The 14154-nt window shown below is 46.9% G+C and overlaps 1 protein-coding gene across 6 annotated transcripts in view; it reads right to left on the bottom strand.

Moving 5' to 3' along the window:
• The window catches only part of Ns3 (nucleostemin 3), a 249272-nt gene that overhangs the window by 60934 nt on the left and 174184 nt on the right, over window positions 1-14154 (bottom strand). For all 6 annotated transcript variants that reach the window (XM_077655667.1, XM_077655668.1, XM_077655672.1 and 3 more), the window contains one exon: window positions 3434-3579. In XM_077655667.1, coding sequence (XP_077511793.1) covers window positions 3434-3579 — 146 coding nt within the window. The remainder of the gene's footprint in view (window positions 1-3433; window positions 3580-14154) is intronic.

Below are 14154 nucleotides of genomic sequence, written 5' to 3' on the forward strand. Positions count from 1 at the left end.
CTCATATACAACAATTCTGGTACTAGAGTGTGTTACAAGCGGGTTAGGGTATGTCGCATTATCGAAAAAATGAAAATTGGTTTTTTTGGGGAACGGAAATGGCACAGTATCTGTCTCAATCTCGGCAGACAGCTGAACTAAGGAGGGACTGAGAGAAGAAAGAAGTGGAGGAATAATTTCCGGCCGCGGTGACTCAGTGGTTAGGGCACTCAGCTACTGATCCGAGTACGTGGGTTCGAACCCGACCGCGGCGGCAGCGTTCCGATGAAGGCGAAACGCAAAGGCACCCGTGGGCTGTGCAATGTCAGTGCACGTTAAAGATCCCCAGGTGGTCGAATTATACCATATAGCGAACAAATCACATTGAATCACACTGTTCGTTATAACCGGGAGTAACTGTAGACTCAGGCTAAGTTCTGACTCAGGTTAAGCTGATCTAATCTCTGTGCGCTGCAGATGAATGAAGACGATGACGTGCAATGCACAGCACAAGAGTGTGTTGCAGTTTAACATGAGGTTGTTCAGCTGTCAGTGCTCTTGCGCAGCGGCGTGCGAAGCTGATCTGTTCACGCCGCCGTGGGTTCGACTCCCAGTCGTAGATATTTATTAGACTCCTTTTTATCTTAACATGGCGTCACTGATGCTAGGCAACAGCACAAGAAAGACCGAGACAAGATTCATGGTCAGTGCTGGTGATCGTATGAGTGCTTTCGTACTAATACGCTATTAGATGCGCTACAGGATGAAAAGACGGTGCACACAAGTTCGCAGCTCAAGGTAATAACAAACCACTCTTTTTCAGTGTGAAGAAAATACGAAACACCAGTACAGCTAAAATCAAGCCGGCTTTTACCACCACGGAGTGCGATGGTCTTGCTCCGCTACTACACGGCAGCGCCATGCCTTGGACCTTGTGTGCTCCCTTTTGTCGCGACTGTCAGCAGCAGAGTAGCCGAACACCGCATTAGAAATTTATCACGAATGATGAGCACCCAGACAAGAGCGAGGGCAAAGTTTGTCCTCATTCAAGGCATTCTTGCAGCAAGCTTAGAGCACAAGATAGCAGTGCCGCAGCAGTGGTCTCTCCACTTTGGTCTTGCCTGTGCACCAGGGAAACACTCAAGAATCTGCATTTTTCTCCATTCCGGTTTTCAAACAAGATGGTCACCTTGTAGATTAGATTTCTTCACGAGTGTTATGTCTCTATTGAACCTGTTTATTTGTTGCACTCACAGAACTCCATTATCTGCAATCACATCTTCGTTTTACGTTTTGATGACCTGCATATTTTTCGTGTGACATCTTGTTAACCGTTCAGACATGTCTGTGCAACTGCTTTGTAAAATGATGAGAAAGCAAAAATTTTGCAGCGGAAAAAAATAGATATCTAAGATTGCCATCATGCGTAGCATCCAGGAGTAGAATTAACTGGGCCAGTTGGTTCATGAAACATCAATAACGTATTTATTCGAATCTAGGCCTATAATTTTTTCAAATAATCATATTCCAAACTCTAGGGTCAGCTTAGATTCGAGGATTTTAAAAAACGCGCCAGTTTTTCATTGAAACTGCAAAGCTAGCGCTATCTAGAAAAGTCAGTATCCATGCCGCTACTAGCCGTGCCAGTAGCCAACCGTACACAAGCGAGGTCGCTATATTTCGACCTGTGTCATGTCGGCCGTATCGGTGTGCGGCGTGGTGTTATCGCGATGGCACCAAGCAGGAGATGCCACTACAATGCCGCTTTCAAGCGAAAAGTTGTGACAGCCGCAGAGGCATCGTCGAACCTTCAAGCTGGGCGGAACTTCAGCGTCGACGAGAAAAACGTCCATCGTTGGAGGGGACAACGACAGCAGCTTTTTGCGTGCACCGCAACGAGGATGGCATTTAGCGGACCAAAGAAAGGCCGTCACCACGAAATCGAGACAGTTTTGGCCGACTTTGTTCGGACGCAGAGAGCAGCTGCCCTTCCAGTGACAACAGAAGTGCTCCAAGCGAAAGCTAGGGAACTTTCGAGGGAGCGAGGCCTAATGCCAAAGGATTTCAAAGCCAGCCGGGCCTGGCCTCAGAAATTCATGAAGCGCTTCGGCTTCAGCCTCCGACGTCACACTTCAATCATCCAGAAGCTGCCAAGCGATTTCGAAGAAAGACTGATAGCTTTTCAGCGCTACGTGCTGCGAAAGAGAGAAGCGGCAGGCTACAACCTTGGGCAAATTGGCAACGCCGACCAGACGGCTGTGTATTTTGATATGCCAGTGGCGTACACCATGAATGAAAAGGGTGCCAAGGATGTGAAGGTGCGCTCTGCGTGCTAGGAGAAGCAGCGTGCAACTGTGATGCTGTGCTGCACAGCTGATGGACATAAACTCCCTCCTTATATAATATTTAAAAGGAAGACACTGCCTGCTCGAGAAACTTTCCTAAGAAATGTCATTGTGCGGGCAAATGAGAACGGGTGGATGATGGGTGTGATGGTGGAAGAGTGGGTTAAGATTGTGTGGTGGCGGCGTCCAGGAGCCCTTCTGACAAAGAACTCGCTCCTTGTCGTCGACTCTTACCGTGGGCACTTGACCGACAATGTGAAGGCTGCGCTCACCCAAGCGAACACGGACCAGGCTGTCATACCAGGTGGCATGACGGGCCAGTTGCAGCCACTTGATGTCTGTATCAACAAACCTTTCAGGGATCGTCTGCGGAAATATTACACGGACTGGTTGACTGACGAAGGCCACATGCTAACGGCAACGGAACGCATCAAACGTGCATCGCTATCGCAGCTGGCGGGCTGGGTAGCTGCAGCGTGGGAAGACATTCCAGGTACTTTGATCGTGCGCGCTTTTAAAAAGTGCAGCATATCTAATGTGCTTGACTGTACCGAAAATAGTGCACTGTTTGAAGGTGACAGTGACAAGGAACACAGCGACGAGTCTAGCAGCGAAGACGATGTTGAATGAGCTCTGCACGTTCAGATTCAATAAATGCTGTTTGCATTTTGTGAACACTGTCCTCGCTTTTTTTGTTCGGCTAATATATATATTTTTTGTTGGCTTCAGACTTTAAGCGTCGGCTTAGAATCTGGGGCGGCTACGAGTAAATACGGTAAAGGTGTGACAGACTGTGTCTCTTCCTTATTGTCCTGGCTGTCGCGCTGTTATTTATATGCGTAGCATACATTCAGAAAGGCACCGAACGGTGAACCAGTCTTCTGTCACATTTTCGCTAGTCTGCAAGAGGTGTGGAAGAGGAAAGTTGCTTTGATATAATGCTTAAATATTTTGCACTTAACTTTGAACACGTCATGAAATCCCCCCTTAATCAGTGACCTCACAGGCCATTTCTCAAGACCACCGGGCTCAGCAGCAGCAGCCACAACTGAGAAAGCTGCCCCCTCAGCTACACCCCAGCTGCACAACGCAATGTGGACCAAGAGGATACAAGGTTGACAGGGGCCACATGGTCAGTCATATGGTCGATGGGCAGGATGCCATGCACCACCATCTCGGCCTTGCTGCTCACAAAGTTTGGGAACACCAGGCCAGGACAGTCACACAGGCACAACTCTTCGTCCAGGTTCAGCGTCTGCCAACACACAGACAAGACCCACACTGAGGCGTGTGGATATGTGGCCTCCACATTACAAAGGCACTACACCAATTATTGGCCACGGCTGCGTCACTTGAAATTCTGCTTAGGCACACAGCCCCGAGTAGAAGCCCCCCAAGGAATGTCATTGCTACGCAGGGCTTCGTCGTAAGTGTGCCACGCATACATGACGTTTACAATCCTCGCACTGTCTTACCACATGCAGTCACATATAGAACACACTTTTTTCCCAGAAAATCTCCAAAATAATGGAGGGGCACTCATTACACCGGGGAAAACATTCAGAAATAATTTGCATGGAATAAATATAGTTTGAACCTTGTAACTTTGCATCCATAGAACAACATGGATTTGTAGCTTCAATATAACGAAGTACATTTGGCCACACTTTCAATGTAACAAAATTTCATTGCTGGCTGGAAACGAACCTGAAGAATTATTGTATTGTGGGCGAGAGTTGCTGAGCGGAGCATGTACGCAATATGATCACCACCCACCTCTCACATACAAAGCGCATCATCAGCCTCACACGTACACTGCAGGACGTAGTCACAAATATGACAAATACAGGCAGGGACACAAATACGACAACGATCACCGTGGTGAGCGCGCCACTGGCCATGCCACCTGGAGTAGTGTGGGCAAGGCTTGCATGAACATCCGCGCACCCTTGGCAGCCTGCCAGGCCATCCCACAGCTCCCACTACCTCGTCCTAAATCGGCGTACAATGCGACGGACTGCTTGTGCTTAAACTGCATTTCTCGCATTTGCAGATGCCCAAAGCTTGTAAACGGACTGGAAAAGTCAGGGCCATTGGCAGAACCGTCAGCCGTGAAGCCTGTCACACACCCAACACTTGGCAACTTTACTTCTCACTCTGACAATGCGCGTACATGCAAAAAGACACACACTCGCGCTTACAGCGGAAAACAAGAGGAGCAGGGTAGGCCTGCTTTCGTTTCATTGGCTGGTGATTCGAAGACACCCTTCTCGCTCTCACTGAGATGTAGTAAGAAAGGACAGTCAGGCATCAGGCCACAAAGTCACAGCACCAGAACCTGTCACCGTGTCGGCAGCTCGGGACGCTTACAAAAGGAGGATGACAAGCAAAACCAAAACTCAAGATGAGTGCGTGGTTCCTGTCACCCATGAGGAGCTTGGCGCGATAGACGTGCCGAGGCAGCTCATGAACTCGCAACATAAGCAAGACACGCATAATGCTGTTGCTGCTGGCGAAAAAGGGCAGGAGTAAAGGGACAATGAAGAGAGCTCTATCATTTTTTTTTTTTTTTGCGAAATCTGATAGTTCGGAATTTCATCACTTTGTTGCCGCTTGGCCGGCACCGAACGATGCATTTATTTCAAAGAAATTTGGATTTGAAGTTGAGAAAGTTTTTCCCGCCGCTCTGATTCAAACTCTGGACTTTCTAATGACGACATAGGACAAAGTGATGTGAAACATGACGTAAATGCAGACTCCGTGATTTCTGGTAGCTAGCAGTGGGTGCAGTCTAGCAGCAGCCGAAATGAAAGCTACCGCCGTTTGTTTCTTCGCGGTTCGCCAGATGGCGCAGCCTCTAAATGCGGCTAGTCCGCTCGCCTTGACGAAAATTCTGCGCGCAGACGACTGCAGTTTTTCACCGATTCCAGGCAATCCAGGCAAGTTCTGAAGTTAAATTATTTATCGAAAAACGCAGACTATCACAAGCTACACTGTGGTCTGTGATCGAGACCAACTATTGAGTAGTTTGCGCAGGAGAAATTTTTACAACCCGGACTGATAAATACTGAACACCCTGTATATGGCCATGACGGGAGGGAAGTGGGGTGAAAAAATAATATGTGCGTGAGCATGTGCAAGACGATGGATAAAGCATGGGAGGAACATACATGGCTCAACAATTTCTAAATCTATCTAAGAACACAATTTCATTCCGGTGGATTATCAAAGATGGAGCACTAAATGAAGCTTTTCTGCTATGGCTGATCTGGTGCACCTTCACTTTGCTTCTGATTACAATGCTAGTATCTTTAAGCCTAGCTTCACATTCCTTCTGCTCCAACAGTCCTTGCAGTGATGTCGCAAGTGCAAGCCGGTGCCATCTAACAGCAAAAGTTTATGTTCCTGTATACAGGCTTTACAGCGCCGTATCACGGGGGCTGCCATCTTTGATCACGTGATCACGCCGCCATTACATGCCTCCTGGCTGCTTGGCACGCGCCTCTTCGCTATGGCTGCTGCACCCGATGGTTCAGTTCTGACAGGCAGTGTTTTGGCTGATACAGTTGTAAAGAACTGGGCAGACGATGCTATGGTTTGGCCAAAGCTTCGAAGGACATGTGAGAACCCTGTGTGATCCCTTGAGGCGTGAAAACGTGATGGGCTTCATGTCGCGGCGAGCCGCTCAGCTTTGTCTCTTCGAGCCAAGGGATGGATCGCCTGAATGCTTGTCTTTGCATCCACTGAAAGCTTTGCTGAATTTTTTTATTGTTATTATCTAAGACGGCAAGGTTTAATGCTCACAGATCGTTTTCGTGTTGTGTACATGCATGCAGACACCACTCTGAAACACTCACATGCACATCTTACGCATTATTTACAACCTGTTAGTGGTGCTTAAGAAACCTAAAATATTTTCTACTGGTTTGCTAAACAAAGAAAGGCAACAAAAATAATAGACAGAGAAATGCTAACTATCATGGTAGCAGTACCATGCATAAAGCAGTCTTCACGAGCTGGTGTGCAACTGTTTCGAAGGATTCCGCGATATTATTGTTAGAACGCGGGCATGGAAACGCGTTAATGCCACACGAATTTCACAGTTATGTTAGCCTCACGTATAAAATTTTGGTACGCTCCACGCTCGATATGCGGATATCAAAATGATCGAGGTCTCCTTGGTGGTGAGTAATCACCTTCACTATGAGCACTGGCCTGCGGAGTCGCATTTAGTGACTGTGTGTAGCTGGAAGGGGGTCCTTTGACAGAAAAATGTCGCTGCGTTCTTGAGTTTCGATTATAGTGTGCTCAGATTGGGCCCAAACAACTTAAGGACATTTATGTATGCATCATCATCACCATCATCACCAGCTTGAATATGCCCAATGCAGGGCAAAGGCCTCTCCCATGTCTCTCCAATTAACCCTGTCCTTTGCCAGCTGCGCCCACCCTATGCCTGCGAACTCCCTAATCTATTCTGTCCACCTAATTTTCTGCCGCCCCTTGCTACGCTTGCCTTCTCTTGGAATCCACTCCGTTACCCTTAAGGACCAGCGGTTATCTTGCCTTCGCAGTACATGCCCTGCCCAAGCCCATTTCTTCCTCTTGATTTCTACTAGGATGCCATTAACACGCCTTTGTTCCCTCACCCACTCTGCCAGCTTTCGGTTTCTTAATGTTACACCTATCATTTTCCTTTCCATGGTTCACTGTGCTGTCCTTAAAATAAGCTCAATCCTTTTTGTTAGCCTCCACGTTTCTGCCCCGTAGGTGAGTAGCGGTAAGATACAGCTGTTGTACACTTTTCTCTTGAGGAATATTGGTAAACTGCTGTTCATGATCTGAGAGAACCTGCAATATGCGCTCCACCTCATTCTTATTCTTCTAGTTATTTCCCTCTCATGCTCCGGATCAGTGGCCACTGCCTTCCCTATGTAGATGCATTTCCTTGCAACATCCAGCACTTCACTACCTATTGTGAACTGATGTTCCCTTGCTGGACTGTTGAACATTACTTTGGTTTTCTGCATGACCGACCTTTAGACCCACCGTTCTGCTCTGCCTGTCTAATCCATTGATCATGCTTTGCAGCTCACCTCCCGAGTGACTTAAAAAGGCAATGTCATTAGCGAATTGCAAATTACTTAGGTATTCTCCATTAAAGGGACACTGAGGAGAAATTGAAGTTGGCTTGTATCGATACAATACCAGCTCCTGATCACAAAAACGCCACTCGTACTGAAAACAAAGCTCTTGTAAGGTAGAAAATAGCAAGAACCAAAATACAGGTATCGCCACCACAGGCCAATCTCACAAGTACAAGCGTGGTGACGCCATAGGACATGAGACGCCACCTTGGAGGAATTTTCCATCCTACTTGGTTTCGCGAATCTCTGAGGCTGACAAAGGTAGGTTGAGAAGATCAATATTGAAGTAAGTTTTGTTTTAAAACCAATAGTGCACTTTTATCACACAAGGAAGGCAGGCAAAAGACAACCTGAATGTTGAAAGCGAAGAAAACAGATGCTTGGTGGCGCCACAGGCGCCCAGGAGAGTTTCGATTTTTTATGGCGCTTCGCGTCTATGAGCTTTGCGTGCCCCGTGGTTTTGTTTTTGACGCGCTTCGATTTACAAGCGCCGAACAGCAGAGGAACTCCAAGTGCCGCTTCAAGTGCTAGTTAACCTTTGAAGGAGCCTGTTAAGGCTTGTCAAATGATCGCCACGGTCGATGAAAAGCTATGATGGCACAATGGTCGGTGATCGTACAAGGCAGCACTTGTGTATTCGCACCCTCGCCCGGCGAAACATTATCGGCTGTGCCAGTCAACTTCAAACTACTTAACGGAAATCGTTTATTAGGGGCGGGAGACAAGGTACAAGGCAGTTCAGAAAAATTGCTGATGGCCTAGCTCTGTTAGGCCAGGATATACCTAGCGAAAGCGCGGAGATTTCTGCATCAGAAGAGTGCATTCACTGGATGCGCCTTTATTGTCGACTGTAACTTGAGCCGTCGTGGCGGAGCGGTAGCTCTTCCGCCTCAAACGCCGAAGGTCTTGGTTCGATTCCGAACCTCGGCACCGGACTTTTTTTCTTTTATTCAGTGAGGGGGCGGGGGGGTTTCAGTGGCTCCCATGAATGCCGCCGCTGAATACGTTGGTTAGCGGTTAAGCGCAGGCTCTGTTAAGGCGCGTTTATGCTGCGGCGAGGCGCGCGCGCGCGCTGCACGGTGATGTCACGTCGGTCAAAGCGAGAACCTCTATACTCCAACTGCACTTGACCGCCGACGCGTTCGGCAGCTTCGGCGCACTCTGACTGCACTGGCGGGGAGACTGGAGCATGTATCTATTTCGCGCCGAGTGCGCCAGCCGCCGCCGGCCCGGCCAGACTGATTTGGCTCCGCGGAGAGGTGCGCGTTATATTCAATAGCTGCGGCAGTTGGGCAGAGGTGTTCTTTTCGAGCTCGGCTATTTTAATCCATTCACAGTACTCATCTGAAGGTACATGCAAGTTGGCGAGAGAGCCAGATCCAGGATCGTAGACCCGTTGGATCTAGTGGACGTTGAAGCGTCGTGCGCCGGCTTTGGTTTCAAGCCGCCGACTTTAAACACGACCGCCCTCGAGCACCCATTTGTTTTTTGTGGCAAAAAATAAACAAATAACTTGGCCCTTGCAACCGTGGGAGACCCCGACGCCGCCTGCTGCGCCGTGCAACCGCGCCGTTCAAGGAATCACAATCCGTTGGCCCCAAAGCCCCGGCCAGCCTCCGATGGGCGCAAGGCACCGACCTTGTCCTGGCCCCTTGCGACTCCCCGTGCTGGGGTTATATTTAGTTTGCAACGGCTGCTCTCTGAGGAAGGGGGAAACCACCCGCCGGCACCTAACCTAACCGTGCTCCCTCAAAAGCATCGCACGCTCTGTGGGGCTGAGGTCACTGAAATGCAGGCCAGAGTTTTTGCGAGAACTACGTCGTTGGGTTCGGGAACGGGATCCATCGTAACGCTGGCAAGACACCGGTGCAAACGTAAACGAAGCGACGGTGGCAACTTCCGATATATGCATTCAACGTGCGGCGGCAGTAGCTTTCATTTCGGCAGCTGCTAGACCGCACCGCTAGTGGCCAGAAATCACGGAGTCTCCGTTAACGTCACGTTGCACGTCACTCCGTTCTGTGTCGTCATAAGAGTTCTCCATGTCGTCATAAGAGTTCTCAAGTTTGAATCGGAGCGGCGGGAAAAAATTTTTCAACTTCGAATCCAAATTTCTTTGAAATAAATGCATCTTTCGCTCCTGGACAAGCGTCAACAAAGCCATGAAATGCCGAACTATCAGATATTGCTAACAAAAAAATTTTGATAGGGTTCTCCTCAGTGCCCCTTTAAATCTGATCCTCAGCTTTTGCTAATCCAGGCTTCGAAACACCTCCCATAGACAGGCAGTGAATAGCATTGGCAAGATCATGTCTCTCTTATTATAATTTTATTGCTGACTTTATGGAGGACTACAGTAGCCGTGCAGTCGTTATAGTATTTTCACATAAGATCCTTTTACACCCAGATTCTGCAATGCCTGCATGGCTGCTAAGTTTTCCACTGAGTAAAATGCTTTTTCATAATCAATTAAGGCTATATATAGGGGCTGGTTATATTCTGTACATTTCTCGATCACCTGATCCATAGTGTGAATATGGTCTATTGTCGAGTATCATTTATGAAAGCCTGCCAGATCATTTGGTTGATTGAAGACTAAGGTTGCCCCGATTCTATTTGAGATTACCTCAGTAAATAACTTTTAGACAATGGACAGTAAGCTGATCGGTCTGATTTTTCATTCACTGGCTGAAACATTTTTCAAGTCCTTGAGGTGTCCTTTCTTATGAATTAAGATACTGTTAGCGCTCTTCTAAGCTTCCGGTACGCTCGAAGTCATAACACATTGCGTATACAGGGTGGCTAATTTTTCCTAGCGCAATCTTCCCTCCGTCCTCCAACAGATCTGCTGTTACCTGATCCTCACCAGCTGCTTTCCCCTTTACATTGCTCCTAACACTCACTTTACTTCCTCTTTCGGTATTGGCGGGATGTCCCATTGCTGTGCACTACTGCCTCTGTCATTAACCTTCTGATTACATTGGCTGCTGTACAGAATTGTGTGGAACTCTTCGGCTACTTTAACTTATCTTATCCATACTGCTAATGACATTGCCCTCTTTGTCTTTTAGTGCATACATCTGGTTTTTACCCATGCCTAGTTTCCTCTTCACTGGTTTTAGGCTGCCTCCGTTCTTTGGAGCATGCTGGATTCTCTCCACATTAAACTTCCTTATGGCAGCTACCTGGCACTTATTTATTAACTCTGCGAGCTCTGTCAGTTAGACGCTTGCATGTTCTGGCAAAGTGAGGTAAATGAGGTGAAAAGTAAATTGGAACGCAAGGACCCTTGGATTGCGAGGTGGGCATGCTACCCATAGGCCACAAACGCTTCTTGGTTTAAGCAGGATAGAGATGCACCTAGAGAATGCGTTTTGGTCTTTTGGAGTGGTGCCTCACGGAGGTGTACTTATGCTTGTTTATGAGTATGCTAATTAGTGATTAGATAATTCAATCAGATTAATTCGATTCCCGAGATCGTTGATTGTACCTGAACGGCTTATGCATGTGTATGTGTGATGTCTCAATTGTAAGGCGTAATTCAGGCATCACTAATTGGGGAAAGAGAGGTGTAAACCCAGCCTCGGAGTGTGCCACCACGTGGTGATACGAGACAGTAGCTCCAATAATTCAGACTTGCACGATATTTCAGATTTCGCTGAGGAACTGTCACACACCTCATAGAAACGTGTTCATTTCCAAGACCGATATTTCTGAATCAGTGGAGTCCAAAAGTTTGAGTTTTTGGACTAAAATCGACACCAGCAATGCTGTGGGGATTATTTTTCAACCAAAAGTTCATTTTTATATGCCTAATATAGACGTGAGCAGGCATCACTGTCACAACTAACCTGTTGTCTGCCGCCGTCAAAGGTGCCATCTTGGATTTAAACAGTCAGCTGGATGGACCGACTTGGACAGGCTTGGCTATTTGTACTTCATTGTTGCCACTGTCAGACAATGGCACACACTTGGTTGCCATCGAGAAGGCCTACAAAGAGCGCGTGATCACTTTGAAATGGAGAGCTGCAGTGTCAGCCGCAGCTTGGACAACACCATCCGCAGTGTGGCATAGGCACTCGCTCCTGCTTGCGTCATCCTGTGGGTTACCTCTCTCGGCCTTCGCAAGGGTCGTCACCCATGGGAACTGACTTCTTGCTTTGCGCGGCACGTGCATTGATTTTCAGCCTCACCTGCAGCCCTGTCTGGTATTGTGATGCGAGGTGGTGCGGACACGACAACAGCACAACTTGTCCAGAGACAGTCTAAGATTATCGTTTGCAAGCGGAACGTGAAGAGCAGCGAATTCCACGATTTGTAAAGCCAGTTCTTTGCAGTAAGGCTATTCTTTTCTTCGGGCCATTCTCTGTGTCCCAACGAGTCCATAACATCGGTCGGCGACCATACTGCTTTGACATTACGTATTGTCTGTGTGACGGAAAGTTTCCATCTATCACAGAGTCTAGCGAGGAGCGCTAAAATCCTGTTCACCTGAGGTGAAAACAGACACCCCCACCGGCGCGACTGCGGCTGCCGATAAGCAACAGCAGTCTGATTAGCAGTGGGTTAAGCAACTACGGCCAATAGCAGCGGCCTGATAATAATACTGCGTTCTACTCTTAAAGGCAAAGCTTAGGTGTCCTCCAATTTTTATTAATTAGACTTGCAATACTGGATGACACAGTGTGGGAAACCGATCTTAATAACTGCGAACTTAAGCAGCAGCCGCGGGAGACATAAAAAAAATGGGGGGTGCCAGCTGCTGGATGTGCTACAATGGCCACTGAAAATGTTCACAAGATGAGCAGAGTCAGTGCCAATTGCTATTGTTGAGAGTGAAAGATGATCTTTATTAATGAACTGTTTCGTCAACTGACCATTCTTTATCACTCTGGAAATACTCACATTTAGCGCATTTTAGAAGGGCGGAAAGTATGACAGAATATTTTTTAAACCTAGACTTAAGGCCTGTGTTAAAAGGCTGCAATTTTAGTTTTCTGTTCACGGCAATCGCAACAAAGCCATAGTGAAGACTAAACTTACCTGTGACTGCTGTCACTTTAGTACACTGATTAATACAGCTAGTAATTAGAGCCGAGAAATGTTCACATGCTATGTCGACACATTCTTCATGTGTTACATAACTCCAGTTGAGACAATTAAACCGACACATTGGTTTTGGTCAAACGAAGGTCTGTAGCATGTCTTTAAATGCGGAGTGCTTTCAGAAGTTCCCAGAGCTAAGAACATGTGATAATGGTCAATAACTACTGGTCAGGTGATCGATAATGCCTGCCACGTATGCTGTTGTTAAACAAAGTATGGTTTATTGATGTGTCGGATCCAGTGATAACACTTCTTATGCGTGAATTGATTAGGGTTGATTAGCCATAACTGAGAAAGCTGTACAAATAATCTTGGCAGGATGAGCTGTTAGGATCAATTATATTTATACAGCAAAACTCCTTATAATAAAGCAACTAGAACCAGCGAAAATATTTACTATATCAGGGTATTACTGCGCAGATATATCGGATACAACAAAGGTGAGTCCAACACCGTCAGCTTCACCATGTGGTCAATGGTAAAATAAACCGCTTATAGCAATGCTGCCATAGCACATTATAGGTTTCAACAGTGGACTGCTGTAAGGTTTAATTAAAACTAATTAAAATTAAATCATAGCGATATAAATATACGGCTTAAGACGATCAAATTATTTAGATTTAACAATCCTCCCATTGCTCCATGTAAAAATCAACCGTATGTAACAGATTTCACTGTTGCAATGATAAGATTCTGCCCGCATGGAACGTGTCTACCACCAAAATTTGTCTGAAAGTTTAATAGAAAACTAGAATACATTGAAGCGAATGATGTAAAAGCTCTGCAAACAAACCGGCGCAGCAAAATCCGTGAGGAGGCTTTGCGTACGGCCTTGGCAACCAAGTGCTGGGACGAAGGAAGAGCTTCTTGTTTGGCCACCACCACTCAACGCTTTGTCACACAAACGTAGTTATCGCCATTTCCACTAACTTGTGTGTTCGTGAATTGGGTGAAAATGGCAGCAAAAAAGCTCAAGGCGATATCTCTGAACCCCCCCTCCCCGCTTTTGTCATTGAGGTGATTGAGAATTTGTTTGTTTTTAAGTGTTTGAAATATTAGCTTTTCTTGGTGCGTTCCCCATTTCCCGCTGTCCATAGACCTAGGCAGCGCACCAATCTGCTGTGGGCTGATAACATCTTTTGATGGGAGCTCTGGAGGGGTGGCCGTGGCTCGCTTGAACTTGGCAGAACGCGCAGAGTGCCAAGATGCTGTGTGCCCCTGACAGAAGCGCCGGTAATGGCAGTGGCTACATGCATAGAGGAATATATGGGTGTGTTCTTTTTGCTTTTTTGTTTTGCTGGTCCAGATATAACAATAATCGGTTGTAGTGATCGGATTCTCCGATTTTCTGAATATCGTTATAGGTGGATTGCACTATAACAATCAGATTTTCTGGTTTTCTCAATATCGTTATAAGTGGACTGCACTGTGTGCCCTGCATTTCTCGATCACCTGATTGATAGTGTGAATATGGTACCGTATTTACACGATTGTAAGTCGACTCGAATGTAAGTCAACCCCCCCAAATCGCATGTTCGAAAAAAAAAAAAAAGTTGACGTGAATGTAAGTCGACCCC

Source organism: Amblyomma americanum, chromosome 2 (assembly GCF_052857255.1).
Source record: "Amblyomma americanum isolate KBUSLIRL-KWMA chromosome 2, ASM5285725v1, whole genome shotgun sequence".
Classification (NCBI taxonomy): Eukaryota; Metazoa; Arthropoda; class Arachnida; order Ixodida; family Ixodidae; genus Amblyomma; species Amblyomma americanum.